This window comes from Hyperolius riggenbachi, chromosome 1 (genome assembly GCF_040937935.1).
Source record: "Hyperolius riggenbachi isolate aHypRig1 chromosome 1, aHypRig1.pri, whole genome shotgun sequence".
Classification (NCBI taxonomy): domain Eukaryota; kingdom Metazoa; phylum Chordata; class Amphibia; order Anura; family Hyperoliidae; genus Hyperolius; species Hyperolius riggenbachi.
In genome coordinates this window covers 433,547,190-433,566,723 of record NC_090646.1, presented here as the reverse complement: position 1 = coordinate 433,566,723, position 19,534 = coordinate 433,547,190, and the positions used below count along the sequence as shown (strand labels likewise).

At 43.0% G+C, this 19,534-nt stretch overlaps 1 protein-coding gene across 1 annotated transcript in view; it reads left to right on the top strand.

Moving 5' to 3' along the window:
• Positions 1-15,878: 15,878 nt before the first annotated feature.
• HSD17B3 (hydroxysteroid 17-beta dehydrogenase 3) overlaps positions 15,879-19,534 on the top strand; it is a 61,021-nt gene continuing 57,365 nt past the window's right edge. The window contains exon 1 of the mRNA XM_068271425.1: positions 15,879-16,032. Coding sequence (XP_068127526.1) covers positions 15,879-16,032 — 154 coding nt within the window. The remainder of the gene's footprint in view (positions 16,033-19,534) is intronic.

Here is a 19,534-nt window from a genome sequence, read left to right as displayed (position 1 = left end):
TTTTCAAGTTTGAGCATGGACAAGTTCTACTTCAGGAATTCTTTTTTTTCCAATATCATTCTTTCCACACCCACCAACAAAGCATATGGTGCCCATACAAAGTACAATGAAAAAGTTTGAATTTCCCGTTTATTCGAACCAAAACAATCGAATAGAGTGAAAATCTAAAATAATCTTTTTTTTTAATCGAGAAAAAACATGATTATTCAGTTTTTATTATAAAAATTTGATCGGACATGTTGGAAAAATCTGGGTGATTGTTTGTGAAATTGTATAGTGTGTTGAAGGTTGTATAAGAAAATACTATTAGATGAACTAACTTTTTCTTCATATTCAATCGTTTTTCTCAGATTTTCAAAAAAATAAAACGTTCATGTATGGTACCTCGAATATAATTTAAAAACTATTTGACCAAACGAAATAATCACTCCAATTTCTCTGATCAAAAAAAAAAGTGTACCATGTATACCATGTATAAGAGTGAGTCTCCAGATCCCTCAGCCCCCTACCATACTCCCCCACAGAAAATGTCAACTTCGATAAAGGGTGGGGTGCATCATTCCCTCACTTTAAACACAATGGTCAGATCTACCATAATTGGCCAGAGTACTCAGAAGACCACCTGTTTTTTCTGCAGGTGGTCTTGTGGCAGTCCATTGCCGGAAGTGCCATTATTACGGTCAGTCATTTGAATTTTTTTGTTGGTAGCCGTTAAGGAGTGCCATATGACCGTTATGCAATTAATTCTGTGCAAGTATGCACCAGCTTTTGGACTTTGGACTTGAGGGGTTAATCGTTTGAGGGGTGGAGCAATTTGCTACTTGGGTGTGGTTGCCCACCTATGTATGTATATATACCTGTGTATGTGTGCTTGCTGTTTAACACCTGATGAAGGATTTTGATCCGCAACATGTAGTGTACTTGTTCCTCAATACACAGCAACTGATTTGCAGCCAGTGGTGTGCCGTCTTTTTACTTGTGTGGAAATTTCCAGAGCCGTGTGAGCAAACAAGCCTGATACTTGGCACCGCCCTGTAGCCAGGTTACTCACACCTGGGGAGCTGTTGTCCCTGCAGTACATTCGTGTGGACTGCTCAGAAGATTATGCTGTGCCAGTGCTGCCCCCTCCGAAAAACAACTGCATCAAACACAGTGCAAGCTGATATAATAAGAAACGCTGAAAGCGTTGAGTTCTGTCTAAAGCAAAAAAAAAGAAAAAAGAAAACATGGAGGTTTCCCTCAAAGCTTTACTAGTCCTATCCCTACTCATAGTAGTCTCCCTAAACTCTGTTTTCCAACCAGCCTTGTCTGCAAATGGTGATGTGCAAGATGGGAAACAAAGCTTAATCTCCCCCTCCCACCCAAGCACCACTACCACTTCCACTGCTAGAAGCACTTTTAATGCCCTGCAGTGTAGGGTGAAACATTTTACCTTTTCTGTCATATTATTAATATAATCTTGTCAGCTTGCTTGAAGCACTGTTCTCTCCATGTTGGTTGCAGTCTTCTGTGTTGATTGTAGAACCAGTGCACAACTGTATCCACTGAGTTACAGAGAACTATTGTACTACCACCAGCATTATCTCAATTTATACTCAGCTAGATTATTCTAATAACTCCAGTGGGAGTATCTGAGTGTTTTCACTGCCACTGAGGCATCTCTCTGCTTGACCCTGGCCAAGTGACCATATCTATTAAACAGAGGTAGTGCCAATGACAACATACTAGTTGAGCTTTGGAATTAAAAGAGACAAAAATGCTGGAGCATTAGGCCTTTAGTCAACAAACACGCCTGCATTCAACACAAATAGAATGGTACTGCCTGTAATATTCTACTAGAATAATGACAGAATACTTCAGTCAACAAAGAAGACTGTGTGTCAATAAAAGGGTCCTGCAGAAGAACGTCAAAGATCTCTCACAACTTACAGAAGAAATATTACAACAACCAAGTGGTCTCATATGGTACTCAGGGACGGATCTAGACCAATTTGCGCCTGGGGCAAGGTCATGTTTTGGCGCCTAAAGTTCAGGTTTTGGCGCCTAAACTGCCATTCCCCATTCAGTTTTGGCGCCTAAAGGTCAGGTTTTGGCACCTAAACTGCCATTCCCCATCAAGTTTTGGCGCCTAAAGGTCAGGTTTTGGTGCCTAAAGGTCAGGTTTTGGCGCCTAAACTGCCATTCCCCATCCAAATTTTGCCGCCTTTTTAACAATTCAACAAACTGCGCCTGGGACAAGAGACCCGTCTGCCCCCCCCCCCCCCCCCCCAGATCCGTCCCTGATGGTACTACCAAGTCAGGTAATTTATGTGCAAATTTATGCATAATTTGAGCACATCATTAGTCAACAATGCAAAACTTTTGTCATTCATGCTTGGTATTTTTGAATCATGGAATAAAATGAAGTCATCTAATAAATTAACAAACAATTTTCTGTAATGATCTGCTCAGCTGCCTGTGCAGGCAGCCAGCCTTTTGACCATTGTTTAGGTTTGCATGCTGCAGGACTCTGGAAAGAAGAGCTTCTGTCAGTTTTGCAGCTTGTGTTTGCTGAGGAATTTGCATACGTTGTCATGCAAATTGCCTGGCCACATTCATTGGAGGCGTGTACTATAAGTACTATGTGTTTCCCACAATGCTTGGCTGGTCATAAGGATTCCTTCCTGTGAAACACTCCTGGAGGAGTGTCAGCCTTACTCTCTGTTTGAAGATCAGCTTAGAGTAATTCCTGGAAAACGGCACTAGGCAGGTTTCCTTAGTGCAGTTAGGATTGGTTATCTGTTTTGTTTGTTCAGTTGCGATTGTCCTGTCCCAGCGGTTGTCGACAGGAAATCATTCTGATCTCTGTTCTTGGAGTATAGCTGGTGCAGCGGTTGCTACCAGCTATCTCTTCTGTTCTTTCTCCTTGGATCGCACTAGCATCCTGCGCTAGTGCTGTGGATCCTTCTGTTCTGCTACTCTGTACCCGGATCGCACTAGCATCCTGCGCTAGTACTGTGGAGCCTTCTGTTCTGTCTCCCTGGATCGCACTAGCATCCTGCGATAGTGCTGTGGATCCTTCTGTTCTGCTACTCTGCACCCGGATCGCACTAGCATCCTGCGCTAGTACTGTGGATCCTTCTGTTCTGTCTTCCTGGATCGCGCTAGCCACTTTCGCTAGTGCTGTGGATCCTATCTCTCGCTTATCCCTGTTTCCGTGTGTCTGTCTTGTCTGCTACGAACGCTTGCTGGTGGCTCGGTGAGGTAACCGTTAAAGAGAATCTGTATTGTTAAAAATCGCACAAAAGTAAACATACCAGTGCGTTAGGGGACATCTCCTATTACCCTCTGTCACAATTTCGCCGCTCCCCGCCGCATTAAAAGTGGTTAAAAACAGTTTTAAAAAGTTTGTTTATAAACAAACAAAATGGCCACCAAAACAGGAAGTAGGTTGATGTACAGTATGTCCACACATAGAAAATACATCCATACACAAGCAGGCTGTATACACCCTTCCTTTTGTATCTCAAGAGATCATTGTGTGTTTCTTTCCCCCCTTCTGCTCTCATGCACTGAAGTTTCAGGCTGCTCGTTTCTTCCTGCAAACAGCTTTGCCCTTGTCTGTAATCCTCAGTATGTGAAAGCCCAGCCAGCTCAGAGGACGATTTATCCAGCTTGTAAAAGATGAGAGAGAAGAGAGAATCTGCCATAATCTAAATAACACACAGGCAGTGTGCAGAGAGTGGCCTGGAGGGGGAGATTCATCACAGAACCACAACACTGAAGAACTTGGCAGCCTTCCAGACACAGGCCGACAAGTCTGACAAGGGAAAGATACATTGATTTATTACAGAGACTGTTATAGTAGAAAGTGCTGCAGTGAGCCAGAACACATTAGAATAGCTTTTGGAACTTGTAGGAGGATAAAAAACAGGATGCAATTTTTGTTACGGAGTCTCTTTAAGCAAGCGCTCGCGTCCTCTGTTACATATTTGTCTGTCGATGGTTAGTTAGGCGTGCTTGTCTCTATTGTGCTTATCACATGGAGACCGTGCATGAACGCGTGCACTGTTGCGAATGAGTGCGGTGTTCGCGTTCAGTTAGCGTTTGTTATTTTCCGTATCTCCTCATTGTATGATTTGCTGTGCCTTTGCTATCCTCGTATTCTGTTCTGATCTGCCTTGTGTCGATTTTGGCAATCGCCTTTCTTGCGGTTGCGTTTCTGTTTCGTATCTGCTGTTGTGTGTGCGCTGTCGCGGGCTGGCGACTAGTTTGGCGCACACACATACAACCTGTCCCTTTGTTCATTGTCATTCGCAATCGCTTCCCTTGCGATTGCATTCTGCGCTTCGTACAATTCCTGTCTGGCATTTGAGGAGGTACAGAGGATTGGTTCCTCTGCACTCCTCAGCGCCATCTGCCGACAGGAATTTCCCTCTACGGGTGCGTAGCACCTTTTGCTGGGTTCCTGCAATTGTACGCTTGTGGAGGAGTTCCGCCGTATCAGCGCATGCGTTGTGCGCTGATCACGGAGAAAGTTCCACAATCGTTACATTTTTATATACAAGTGTATACATTTTAATCTACCGGGATTTACCCAAAACTAATAAAACCACATAAAAACAAGGCAGTAATTGGGCGCTGTGTGATGACTGTAATACAATATAACACTAGGTGGCAGCCCCAGAGCAGTATCACATAGGAATGAAATGCAGAAAAAGCAAAAATCATGCAAACTTCTATAATTGTTGAAATAATGTCACGCAAGGCAGGACAAAAACATGTAAAAATGCCAGTGCAACAAGCAAATATTAATAAACAAAGTTGAGAAATAATTACGAAAAATATATATAGAAGGACACTATCCCCCCTAAAAAACCTCTACCAGAAATAAAGTACCACTAGTGACAAAAATTAATATATAGCACAATCAATGCCAAAACATGCATCATAATAAAACTCACACACACTATGGGCTTGATTCACGCTTTGCGTGTGTAAAACATCACTCCACGTGATAAACGAAGGTTTGCACTCAAACCTCCATTTATCACGCGGAGCAATGATTTACTTGTGCAGGAGATCACGTGATAACTGCTGTGTTAGCAGTTATCACGCTTTAGTGAATGAAGCCCTATATACTGTATATATATATATATATATATATATATATATATATATATATATATATATATATAGTGTAATATTCATTTTCTATATTTTGCAGGTGCACACACACATTTTTATATATATTGTTTGTGCGTTTTTTTATAAAGCATATTTTGGCTTCTGGCATCAGCTCTAAAAGGGACTATACAGTAGAGTTCCACACTTGGGTATAGATGACTGCAATGCCAAGCTGACACACTAGATGGCTGTGATGTAAGACCTCTAGCACTTATCTATAGTTCATTGATTCGTTAATTTGTGAGCAGGTTGCACCTCTTCATCATCAACAGTTGAGTAAATATGTACTTAATTAGTAGATGTAGCTGGCCCCAATGAACTCACGTGGTAATATACAGCAATATTCAGATGTTTTTATTACTACCTATGTCTGTGTTGGTGAGTATTCCTCTCACTTCCTGTTCTGGGACAGAAAATGTGGAGATACCAGTTCTACATAAAATGTTTCCAATCACTTAGGACACATTGTTTTGGAGATGCGGTAATGAGGAGTTATATATCCTGCATATTTTCTGGCCCTGTCCGGTCCTACAACAGATTTGGCAACAGGTCTACTACATATCAGAAAATTATAGACAGATATCAGAAAAATATAGAAAGATATCACAAAAAAACTCTTCTACTAAGCTCTCGTTCTCACATGTTTATTACATTCCTTTCAGGGACCCTTGAAGTCTTACAAAAACTCCATCTTAATTCATTGCAGCACGCTCACTAAACCCTGTGAATTTGAAGTCAAGTTCGCCACCGTCCCTCTCAGCATGGTTTAAGAAAATTAAGTACTATGCAAATTTGGAAGAAGCAATAATGACTGCACATGTTCGCATTGATTAGTATATTTTAACATAGGCAGTCTTGGCTGACTATAAGAGTTCTACAGAGTATAAGACTGTAATGGGTGCCCCTGACTAAACGTTACACACACTCACTTACTTGGGAATCATTTGCTTTATTTTCATTACCTCCGGTTTCTTCCTTTTCTTTCTCTTTCTACCCCTATTCTTCCCCCTCAAGTGTTAAATATATGCTGTAATTTAATTTTTATACTGCAATTTTTACTGTTGCTTTTAATTCCAGTTTAATCTTAGGCTATAAGTTTGACCTTGGTTTAGCCTTTTTGACCAGAACCTATAGTTAATTCATGATTCTTCGGCTTTCAGGATTGAGAATATGGTGCATGTGATGCTAAACGTTTATGCATAGGACACTAGCGAATTACTGGCTGCTTTTATTATAGGTGTGTAGTTAATGTCCAGTTGGCAAATATATTACCTGTAAAGTTTTCCCTTTTTATTTTTCTTGCACTTGGACAGCAATGTAACTGATTCTTTGGCTCACGGGCTGTGTGAGTTCTTATTTACTGTATGCGTTGATAAAACATAAAAAGAAAAAAAGAAAACGTGGAGCATACCATCAACAGGGACACATAAAAATACAAATCTTACAGAGATTAAGGGCTGGTTCACACGGCCGTCTGCCTGGCTTTCGGAGGCGTTGCGTTCGGCGGCGTTGCAGCAGCATCGCGTTCGAGCTTTCAGTGGCTTTCCAAGGCGTTCAGTTGCAGTCTGTGGTTTTCTCCCCCGCAGGGGGACATTAACTGCAGCGGTTAACCATCCCAGGATGCTACATGTAGCATCCAGGGTCGCCTCGAACGCCAGGGAAAATTGGGATCTGAACGCCGTGTTCGCACAAATGCCGGTAAATGTCTGGTACAAACGCTCCCATTCACTTGAATGGACGTGTTTAACGCCGAGTCCCGAACACCGGCGGTAAACGCGGGGCAAACGCCCGTGTGAGCCAGTCCTTAAACACTTTTTCATGATGCGAAAAGATATTTAAATAGCCGGGGGGCGGTAAACGCGGGGCAGACGCCCGTGTGAGCCAGTCCTTAAAGTGGACCCAAATTAAAAATACAAGATTTCAGAAATAAAATCTATTTTCTAAATTATAATAATAAATAGCAGCCTTTTTTCAGCTGCATGATGACAAATATAAAATATTTTACATTTATTGGAGGAACCCCTCCCTTCCTTTCAAATTGCCGGGATTTTTCCGGCAAACTGGTGGAGTAGATGGTGTCCGGAAATGGAGGAATTGCTAATGGCTGCCACCTGTATAACCCTAGCTATGAAAAGAGAAGGGTGAAAAGCATGCATTGAAATAATCATAGGTTTGAAGGAGTGTTTATTTATCTTTGTATATGTCAGAGTGGTGCAACTAAATATTTTTAATTAAAAAAATGTTTGGTTTGGGTCCGCTTTAAACACTTTTCCATGATGCAAAAAGATATTTAAATAACCGGGGGGGGGGGGGGGGGGGTAAAGGCGGGGCAGACGCCCCTGTGAACCAGTCCTTAAAGAGAACCCGAGGTGGAATTTCATTATGTTAGTGGGGCACAGAGGCTGGTTGTGCACACTAACACCAGCCTCTGTTGCCCCATGGTGTGCCTCCAGGACCCCCCTGCGTGCCGCTATACCTCCCGCAGTGCTGGCGACACGTAGCGTGTCGCCAGCACAATGTTTACCTATGTGCTGTCTGTTAGCGCCGCTCCCCCGCCTCCTCCGTATCGGCGCTACCCGCCCGCGTCTCTTTCCTCCAATCAGCGGGAGGGAAGGGACGCGCGCGGGTAGCACCGATACGGAGGAGGCGGGGGAGCGGCGCTAACAGACAGCACATAGGTAAACATTGTGCTGGCGGCCAGCACTGCGGGGGGTATAGCGGCGCCAGCACTGCGGGGGGTATAGCAGGGGGGTCCTGGAGGCACACCATGGGGCAACAAAGGCTGGTGTTAGTGTGTACAACCAGCCTCTGTGCCCCACTAACATAATGAAATTCCACCTCGGGATCTCTTTAAACACTATTCCATGATGCAAAAAGATATTTAAAAGTGAAAAAAATACTTCTGTTTTCAAGCCAATAAATGAAATAATATTTTTTGCTTCCACTATTTAGGGCTTTAAGAGGGTGGTAGGCAGCGGAGCACAGGGAAGAGGCCAGGCAGAGGAGGTAGGGGCACAGGGAAGAGGCCAGGCAGAGGAGGCAGAGGCACATGGAAGAGGCCAGGCAGAAGAGGCAGGGGAGCACAGGGAAGAGTCCAGGAAGAGGAGGCAGGGGCACAGGGAAGAGGCCAGGAAGAGGAGGCAGAGGCACAGGGAAGAGGTCAGGCAGAAGAGGCATGGGAGCACAGGGAAGAGGCCAGGAGGAGGAGGCAGGGGCACAGGGAAGAGGCCAGGAAGAGAAGGCAGGGGCAAAGGGAAGAGGCCAGGAAGAGGAGGCAGGGGCACAGGGAAGAGGCAGAAGAGGCATGGGAAGCACAGGGAAGAGGCCATACAGAGGAGGCAGAGGCACAGGGAAGAGGCCAGGCAGAAGAGGCAGAGGAGCACAGGGAAGAGGCCAGGCAGAGGTGGCAGAGGCACAGGGAAGAGGCCAGGCAGAAGAGGCAGGGGAGCACAGGAAGAGGCCAGGCAGAAGAGGCAGGGGAGCACAGGGAATAGGCCAGGCAGAAGAGGCAGGGGAGCACAGGGAAGAGGCCAGGAAGAGGAGGCAGGGGCACAGGGAAGAGGCCAGGCAGAGGAGGCAGGGGAGCACAGGGAAGAGGCCAGACAGAGGAGGCAGGGGAGCACAGGGAAGAGGCCAGACAGAAGAGGCAGGGGAGCACAGGAAAGAGGCCAGGCAGAGGAGGCAGGGGAGCCACAGAAGTCAATCAAAAGTTTTATATACTTAGAATGGTTTAAAACAATTTTTTTAAATGTACCTAATAGTAGGTACTAAAATTTTTATTTGGGAAGTTTAGTCCCACTTTAAGAGAAAAAAAGGACTGTTATCAGAATGGTGCGAACCACGGTAGTGAACACTAGTGGACAATCAGTTGATGAGAAGGACCGTATAAGGTGTATACTGGAAAAATCTAGAAAAATCCAATTTGTCAATTCACCAAGAAAAGGTTGGCTACATGTCTAGGGTGGACATACAGAACAGAGCTGGGACAAGCAGCCAAGGCTGAGACACCAAGCTCTCCCACCCCAGCTGTCACACACTGATTGCTATTAGACTACAAGGTAAAATGTACTCTAGCTTATGTTACTTATTTCTATACTAATGACCACACACTTGAGGTCCTTTCAAAGGGTTACATAAAATGGGTTTATTTACATATGTACAAGTTACAGCATTTAAAATGTATAATTGCGGGCTCAGTGTACAGTACTACTAGGAGCATTCTTAGGCTAACCGTTCAACCCATACACACCGCATTCGCTAGCTGTGCCCTGAATCCATTATCATCTTAAGGCTTCTTTCCCACTAAGACGTTGTGTTAGATGCCACGTTAAGGTCGCATAACGTGCCCCTAACGCAACGCATAGTGGGTTTGAAGCTGGACGTTACATTGAGCCACGTTAAGCGGCTCTTCATGCGTCCTGTGATGCCGTGATGCGTACTCTTGGACGCGTGTGGCATCTTGTGTTCCTGCCAGCCAATCGCAGCATAGAGCGGCGCTCCAGGAAGTAAACACTGCATGTCACACTGTGCAGTGAATATTAATTAGCCATGTGCCTGGCCAAGGAGGAGGAGAGACCTCCTCCTCCAACATCACTGAGCATGTGCAAACAGTCTAACGCGGCTTAGCCGCTTATAACGCACAGCATGCAGCACTTTGTTTTTACCTGCTGCGTTACAATGTAACGCAACGTGGGCACTGTGAACAGCCCATTCATTTTTCATTGCTGTGCGGTGGGCTGCGTTACAGGCTCCACTAACGTGCGCCTGTAAAGTCTAACTGTGAAAGCAGCCTAAGTCTATATCAGCGTGGCAAATGTGAGACAGAGAGAGCTTCCCAAGAACTGTCTTTTATCTGGATACAACCAGGGACGGATTTCTGCAAAGGCCACAGAGGCCACCTGCTCCGAAGCCGCCCCGGCTTTGCTGCACACACAGTCAGAATTCCAGAGCTCTGTGTATTTTCCTTACTTCGTGGTGTGCTGGTGTGCGATGATACAAGCTTCAGTTTATTGCCAGGGGTGAGAGAGACATGGATCACAATGTAGACAAAAATTCTGATCCAGTAAGGTAACAGAATTATTTCCACTTTACAACTCAAGCTGGGCTAAACAATGTATTGCTGGTCAGACTCTGTTAATGACTTGAGCCATTCCTTCTCTTCTCTCCCCCTGGATTGTAAATCTTAAACAAAAAGATAAGGTGTTTTTTTTTCCTTAGAGAGATTTATGACAGCCCATTCTAAGCTAAATCTTAACCCCTTGCTGGCTCATTTTAAAGGCAGCAGTACTGTCTGCAGTAGTATGAGATAGACAACTTCTCTATAAATATAATTGCAAATGTACTGTTGTATACTTTTGTATTGTTACATTCTGTTTTGTATACCAAAAGTAATAACATACACTAAAAATTAAAAAATATATATATTTGTACAGTGTTGGCAAACAGTAAAAAAACAACTGTGAAAGAATCAGTACAATAAATACTATAAAATAGATGCAACACATCTGTGATTGCAGAAGAGCAGAGAGGGAGATGGACGCTGCTCTGCTACTTCATGCCTGGTACACACCATGCAATTTGCCATCAGATAGATGGGTTCGAATTGATTATTTCTGACAGGTCTAATCTGATTTCTGATCATTTTTCTAATCGACTTTGTATAAGTGATCGGAAAATCGATTCAATCCATCTATCTGGTGCGTACCAGGCATTAGGGACTCACTGCTCTAACAGGAAAAACAATCATTCATCATTTTTCAGAGAGAAAACATTCATAGGTATACACAAGTCACTAAAACAGGCATTTCCTCCTGCAAACAAGTGATCGTTAAGGCTCATACACACATCAGACCATAGTCTTTGGAAAATGAAAGATCACAGACCAATCTTACCACCCTTCATGTAGTATGAGAGCCATACCTTCACAGTCTTTTCTATGGAGCTGAACTCCCCATCAGAAAAAAATCTTTGCAAGATGCTGCACACAAACATGCTGTACAGACACAAAAGATCAGTATCTGCAAAAGATCAGTTCCTGCCAATGATCCGTTCCTGCAAATTGCATTCATAGTCTATGAGATCTGCAGATCATCATAGACACCTTGTTTAACTGACATTCATCTGCAGATCAGACAATCATCTGCAGATCTGAAAATCCATCCTGGTGGATCTGATCTGCAGATGAATGTCTGTTAAACAAGGTGTGTATGATGATCTGCAGATATCATAGACTATGAATGCATTTTGCAGGAACAGATCTTTTGCAGGAACAGATCTTTTGCAGATACTGATCTTTTGAATGTGCACAGCATCTTTGTGTGCAGCATCTTGCAAAGATTTCTGTCTGATGGGGAGTTCAGCTCCATAGAACAGACTGTGTAGAGTATGGCTCTCATACTACATGGAAGGGGGTAAAATTGGTCTGTGATCTTTCATTTTCCTAAAGGCTCATACACACATCAGACCATAGTCTTTTAAAAAATGAAAGATCACAGACCAATTTTACCCCATTCCATGTAGTATGAGAGCCATACCTACACAGTCTATTCTATGGAGCTGAACTCCCCATCAGACAGAAATCTTTGCAAGATGCTGCACACAAAGATGCTGTACACATTCAAAAGATAAGTATCTTTAAAAGATCTGTTCCTGCAAAAGATCCGTTCCTGCAAAATGCATTCATAGTCTATGATATCTGCAGATCCTCATACACACCTTGTTTAACAGACATTCATCTGCAGATCAGATCCACCAGGATGGATTTTCAGATCTGCAGATGATTGTCTGATCTGCAGATGAATGTCAGTTAAACAAGGTGTGTATGATGATCTGCAGATCTCATAGACTATGAATGCAATTCGCAGGAATGGATCTTTGGCAGTAACAGATCTTTTGCAGATACTGATCTTTTGCAGATACTGATCTTTTGTGCCTGTACAGCATCTTTGTGTGCAGCATCTTGCAAAGATTTCTGTCTGATGGGGAGTTCAGCTCCATAGAATAGACTGTGTAGGTATGGCTCTCATGCTACATGGAAGGGGGTAAAATTGGTCTGTGATCTTTCATTTTCCAAAGACTATGGTCTGATGTGTGTATGCACCCTGAGTGTGTGTGTGTGTGTGTGGGGGGGGGGGGCGGTTGGTGGTACTGGGCCTAGGGCACTGGGAAGTCCAAATCCGGCCCTGGATACAACAGGTATAGAGACCCCTCCTCCATGGTAGGTCTTTCAGGTATCAGTTGGATGTGTACTTGCCAGGCCCAGCAACCATTGTGTTGATAAACTGGATAAACCAGGCTTCTCTCAGAGTCGTCTCCTCAATGGCCGTTTGTGGGTCCTGGGGGTCAATGCCTGAGGACTCAGTCATTGTCTTTGCTGTTTGTTATTTACTCATATGTAGATGTTGTGTGGCTGTACAAAGTCATTTATGAAGCCCAGGCTCTGCCTAAGACCCAGGCTGATCAAATAGATTCACTGCAAATCTCTCATAGCAACATAAATGTCCAGACATGTTTTTCCATGAAGGCACACATAAAAAATAAGTTGTTTATACCGATAAAATACAACTGTCCCCAACCCCCCCACCACTGCTATGTATCCCCTTTTCTTATTTCTCGTTGCTCCGAACACAATAGGTGAATGATAGCTGAATGAGTTTTGCGCCCCCTCCTATGCTGCGCCCTGAGGCTGGAGCCTCTTTCGCCTCAGCCCGACTCTGATACAGAACATTAAACTCTCTTTACTGCTGTTACCTTCATCTGGGCACAGAAAAGTAGTGAACAGCAAGGCACTCATCAGCAGTTGGTGTACGGGCTTGTTCACACTAGAGGTGCTTTTTCATTTTTTTAAGCGCTGGCAATTTTTCAAAATCGCCTTGAAAGCGCTTACACCATGCTTTCCTATGCGTTATGTAACAAAAGAAGATAGACAACCAAGAGCCCCCAATAGTGTATTATTGTTGTACAATTGGCATAGGTCGTAGGACAATTTAAAGTTATACTCACAAGTCTGGGTTGCCGAGGTAGGGCAACTACTTCTATCGCAGACGAGGAGATTAGACCTGTCCTCGCTCAGGTAAAAAGTCGCTCTCCGTAGAAAGAAAAAAGGGGGTGTACACACCCATCCACCGGGTGGATCAAATTGTGCTATAGTGTACAGAGGCGCCAAAAGAAGTAGTACGAAATTAAAATCAATAAAATGTGGGAGGCAAGGGTGGGCTCGCCTGCCCAGCAAAAAAACACAAGCACTGATTCAAGTATAGTACAAAATAACATTAAATTTAATTAGTACTCCAAATAAAAATGCGCTAGTTCAGATTGGGGCGCTAGTTCAGATTGGGGCGTTTTGTTCGCTTTCCGATCTGAAAAGTGCTGCATGGACCATTTTTGGGGTGATTTTCCAATAATGGAGGTATAGAAAAAGCGCAAAGCGCTAGAAAAAGCGCTTTTGCCAGCGATTTTGTGGGCGTTTTTTCATGTCAATTTAAATGTGAAGTGTTTCCGGGATTTTTAGGTCATTTTCCCTTTAAAAATAAGGCCTAGGACACTTAGAAATCACAAAACACCCAAAAAAGCGCTTACGAAAATGCTTACGCCCAATGCACAGAAATCGCCGGGAATCGTGAAAAAATTTGTCAAAAATGCCCAACGCGAACGCTATCGGAATGCAATGTGAACAAGGCCTAAATGATTTGCAAATGTGGATAACAGATTTCTGGTGTCCTGCAAATACATCCTGTGTGACTGATTATCTTATTTCTGCCCATTGAATTTTTGTTCTGTAGGGCAAGTAGAAAGGGTGTGGTGATAACAGCAAAAAATAAATTAGAATTGCTTGAATTATGTTTTTACATGCATGTAAGTGGATATATCCCACCACCATTTTACACCTTCATACATCATGCATCATTGACCTGATGTAACAAGCATTGAGGAGGCAGCTGCGGGCAACCTTGCCGCTGCTGCCTCCATTCCGCTGCCCAGTGTGTCTCCCGTGCCTCCGGCGTCTAGCACGCCGAGGACGGGTTTGTCAGCCGCTCATAGGGTCGCAATGTCGCATGCGCGCTTACAGACAGGACCTTTATGCAGGGAGGAGGCACGTTAGCTGGTCGGCTGACGTCAAAGGAGACATCCGCCGCTCCTCATTGGCTGAGAGTAGTGGGCGTGCCTATGGGGGTCTCCTCCGCTTCTTAAGCCTCTCGGCTTCACTCGCAACTCGTCTGCTGTTGCGAATACTTCGTGTTAGCGCTCAGACCTTAGATAGATCCGATGTGCTTTGATCCAGGAGGAAACCAGGGATTTCACACTAGATAGGAATTATTGTTGTTTATATTACTCCCTATTGATACCTGTGTATGACTCTGGCTTGCTTCTGACCTCTCTCTCGTTTACTGACTCTGTACTTCTGCCCATCTGATCCTGCTGCCGACTTTGCCTGTTTTACCTCCTTCCTATTGTCTTCTGATTTTGTACTGTTATTACCTGTCTGTTGCCAACCTTGCCTATCTGACCTCGCCTCCCCACCAGAGAGCCCTGATCTTTGCTGATAGTACCCACCAGCTCCTCTGGTGAGGTATAGCTAAATCTATCAAGTACTACTGTTGCACCAAGCACTACACATTAGTTATCTCTCCTACTAGTGATGGGCGAACAGTGTTCGCCACTGTTCGGGTTCGCCCGGATTTTGGCCTGTTCGGGTTCGGTTCGGCACCCCCCGAACACCTCATGGTGTTCGGGAGGGTGCTCGGGCATGCTGCCCGAACCCGATCAGGCCTTCTGTGTTTACATTTGTAAGTCGCGTCAAGAGAGAACAGAAGTACCACGATGACGCGTACGAGGGTACGTGTCATCATGTAGCTGACGCGTACCCTCGTACACGTCATCGCGGTACTTCTGCTCTCTCTTAACGCGACTTACAAATGTAAACAGGAAGTGCATCAGAGAGAGAGCGAAAGTACCAGATGGTACTAGCGCCTATGCTCTCCGGCTGCCCGCTTGCTGTCCTCTTCCTGCCAGCTTGCTACAGGTACTTTGGGGGACTTCTATTTAATTTTATAGGGTCCAGCAGAAGGGAGAGCTTAGCGGGGCATTTCCGACCCCTCCCCTGCGCTCGGGGCATGCTCTCCCTTTATGCTGGGACCCTATAGGGGCCCCAAAGGGACATGTTCGGGTTGGGTTTGGGGTTCGGCCCGAACATGCCGAATATCGGGGGCATGTTCGGCCGAACCCCCCCCGAACCCGAACATCTGGATGTTCGCCCATCACTATCTCCTACTGGCTGCTAAACTTGCATTATTGGTGATACTGCAGATCACTCAATAACAAGACATCTGTCTTTGCTGACACCAATCATTACACCTGACTGTTGTTTATCTGTTATCCACTGCCTAGTCTGTACAGTCTATCCTCTATTGTAAAGTGCAACAGAAGATCCTGACGCTATATACATTAAAAATATTAATAATACCCCAAAGATAGGGACAGAACATATACGTGTCTCTAAATATTGAATAGCATGGATACACTATAAACCTGTGGGAAAAGGAGGAGAGGAGCAGTAATGATGTAAGCTGTAAGACCTGACATGTTCTCTTGGGATACGTGTGATTCCTGAGCTCTCACCCTAGCAGTTGTTAGGCAGCAACTCTCCAGCAAACAATTAGGAGCGAGCAGGAAAGTGAGGCAGAGCACTGTGTCCATCCAGGAACCCTGCAGGCATGGAGCTGCTGCTGCAGCATTTCCTCACTATTCTGGGACTCCTGTTATGTCTGCAACTCACTCTGAAGTGTCTGAGATTCTCCAAATACCTGTTTCCACATCTCTGGGGAGCACCGCCACCCTCCTTCTTCCCATCACTGGGGAAATGGGCAGGTAAGGGAAATATACAATGTATGTATGTATATATATATATATATATATATATATATATATATATATATATATATATATATATATATATATATATATATATATACATATATATATAGTGTGTGTGTGTGTGTGTGTGTGTCTGTGGAAGTTTATGTACAAAATATAATTATATATTATTATCCTTTATACAGTTATCACCACCATACTATTAAGCATGCATATTTCTTTGTATATTTTGTAATACTTTGCCTATTTATTGGTAAGGTGCGCATCCTATTTTACTTCTCTAATTGTTACTTTATTCTTTTAAAGCATACTTAATCCACTTTGCCTTGAGCTACCAAATGAAACATGGTTGCTGCAGGCAACTTCCACACTCTTGCTGCATTTTTCTTTGTACCAATCTTAATCAACCTGATGATTGACTGAAATAATTTTTGTGTGCACGTTAACATAATAGATACATTCTTTAGATTTTGAGATGTTGTCTGAAAAATATCTGAATAAAAAAAGAAACAAAAATGTTCAAGATTTGCAAAAAGATATTGCTGGCATAAGAGTTTGTGACAAATGTGCCACACAGATAGCAGAACAATCTTTTTGTTTACACTCTTCAGAAAGTCTTAGTGCATCAAATGTGCTAATAGAAAGCGGAATTTAAGCACAATATAAACTTATATGAAAGAAGCTTTGTAAAAATAAAGTGGATGGTAAAAAGCGTCTAGTGAACAAAATGAAATTCACTCTGCCGGGTGAATGCAACACAAGATGCAAAGTAATCTGCAAGTGTTTGGTGATATATATATCAGATGATTTAATGCCTGGTACACACAATGAGATTTTCTGGCAGATTTACTGCCAGATGCATTATTCCCAACATGTCCGATCTGATTTCTCAGTGATTTTCTGATCGATTTTCCGTTCACTTCTATGGAAAATCGATCAGAAATCAGATCTGGCAGTAAATCTGCCAGAAAATCTCATCATGTGTACCAGGCATACTCCTTTTTGACAACTGCATTGTTTAAAATCATCTTGAGAATTAAGCAAATGCCTAGAAGGGTACAAGAAAGAAGAAGCGATTTGCACACAGATAAGTCGGGGGTAAAGTTTAAGAAACCAGATCGTGTATTTTGAAAGTAAATCTTTTTTTTCATCTGTGTTCCAGAACTTTGGGGTTGAATCACAAAACTAATACATTATCTCTTCTTACTTGTTTATCTCATTATTTATTCTCCTTATCTGCCTTAAGGGCTTGTTAACACTAAGGGCACTTTCGGGATTTGTTAAGCACCGGCGATTTTGAAAATCGCCCTAAAAGCGCTTGTGCAATGATTCCCTATGCGAGTGTTCACATCTGAGCAGTACGATTACAATCCGCTCAGCAAAGCGCTGCCTGTACCATTTTTAGGGCAATTTGCCTATAATGGCAGGTATAGCGAAGTCACACAACGCTTGAAAAAGCGCTTTGTATAGGGATTTCCCTAGCGCTTTCATGAATAAATACATTGTATTTATTCATTTCCGGGTGAAAGAGTTCACTTCCTGACTAACGTCAGGAAGTAAAAAAAACAGAATTGCTCTGCAAAAGTGCTTAGAAAAGCGCTTTATAAAAAATCGTAACGTGCAGGTAAGCGCCGGCAGGCGCTAAAAAAACCCCCCCACACACAAAATTGCAAATCGCTGACGTCAGTGATTGAGTTTTTAGATGTGAACAATGCCTTTCTCCTGGTTTATCTCTCCTTATCAATGTTACCTCATGAATTGTCCCTCCTTATCTGTTTTCTTTCGCAAAGTATCTCTCCTTATCTGTTTTGTCTCATTAATTATCCCTCTTTATATTCTTATAGAAAAATCTTTATAGTTTTATAGAAAAATAAATAATGTGAGATAATTCATGAAAAAAAAGTTTAACCACTTAAGCCCGAAGGGTCGTTTATTTTTTGCATCTGAGCAACTTTCACCTCCCATTAATTTTCCAATAATTTTATCACTACTCATCACAATGAATTGGTCTATATCTTGTTTTTTCCGCCGCCAATTAAGCTTTATTTGGGTGATACATTTTGCTAAGAATTATTTTATTCTAAAAAGCCATTTGAACAGGAATATTAAGAAAGAAATGGAAAAAAAAATAATTATTCCTCAGTTTTTGGTCATTATAGTTTGAAATTAATACATGCTACCGTAATTAAAACCCATGTATTTTATTTGCCCATTTTTCTCACTTATTACACCATGTAAATTATGTCAATGTATGGCGCTGATATTTAATTTGGAAATAAAGGTGCATTTTTTCAATTTGTGTCCATCACTATTTACAAGCCCATAATTTAAAAAATTATATTAATATACTCCTTTGACATGCATATTTAAAAAGTTCAGACCCGTAGGTAACTATTTATGTTTGTTTTTTTCTTTTTTTAATTGTAATTTTTTATTTTTTTGTATTAAAAATTGTATGTGGGTAATTTTTGGTGTGGGAGGTAAACAGCTAATTATAAATGTAAAAAATTTATTTATTTATTAAAAAATGGATGTGTGTAGTTTTACTATTTGGCCACAAGATGGCCACAGTGAAAAAGTCCTGGAAGCGTGATCGTATGCTTCCAGGAAGAAGAATGAAGACGGAGAACTTTTTGAAACTCAGAAAAACCGCAGCGTCTGATGAGACGCTGTCGGCTTTTCTGTGGGGGGCTTCGATCAATGAAAGGGATCTATAATCCCTTTCATTGATTGCTGGGCTAACGGCTGGCGGCGGGAGCGCGCGTGGCCCGAGAATGTTCGTCCAGTTGGGCTTAAGTGGTTAATGAATTAACCCTTTTATTTGCATGCACTGTATGATGGGAAGGCAGGTATCTGCTGAGGTCACAAGGGAAACAAATGTCTTTTTCAAACTGAAGCAATGGGCTATTTTATTTTAACTATTATTATGCATCTACAGTATATAGTTCTGACATTTTCCACAGTTCTTTACAGAGTGCACTGAATAATGTGTGTCACTAAATAGCCCTCATATAGGATCTCATAAAATAATGTCCTTACTAGAGATGGCCCGAACTTTTCTGCCAGCGAATAGTTTTTGGCAAACAACTGGTGTCCGCGTTCACCCCTTTGGGCGAACACGTCGTTTTCGACGTGCCCACCATACATTATAATGGAGCCAAACTTTGATCCCTCACCCCAGAGTCAGTAGACACATGGCAGCCAATCAGCTATCCCTTCAACCTGGACTGCCCCCCTTCTTTCAGAACGCCAGCACAGCAGCCATTTTTGCAGTTTGTGTTTGGCTACTGTGCTAGGCATATCAAGGAGAGTGTGCTGCTGACAGAGAAAGCATTAGGTAAGCCTGTATTCTGTGTCCTCAGTGCAGCTTTTTGCTGCTGCTACCACATTTTCCTGAACAGCTAAGCCCTTCTTAGGGCTGATACATTGTTTTTCTTGCTATTGTATTGATGCTCTGTGTCCAGTGCACAAGTTAGCTGTTGGAGACAGGTCTGCT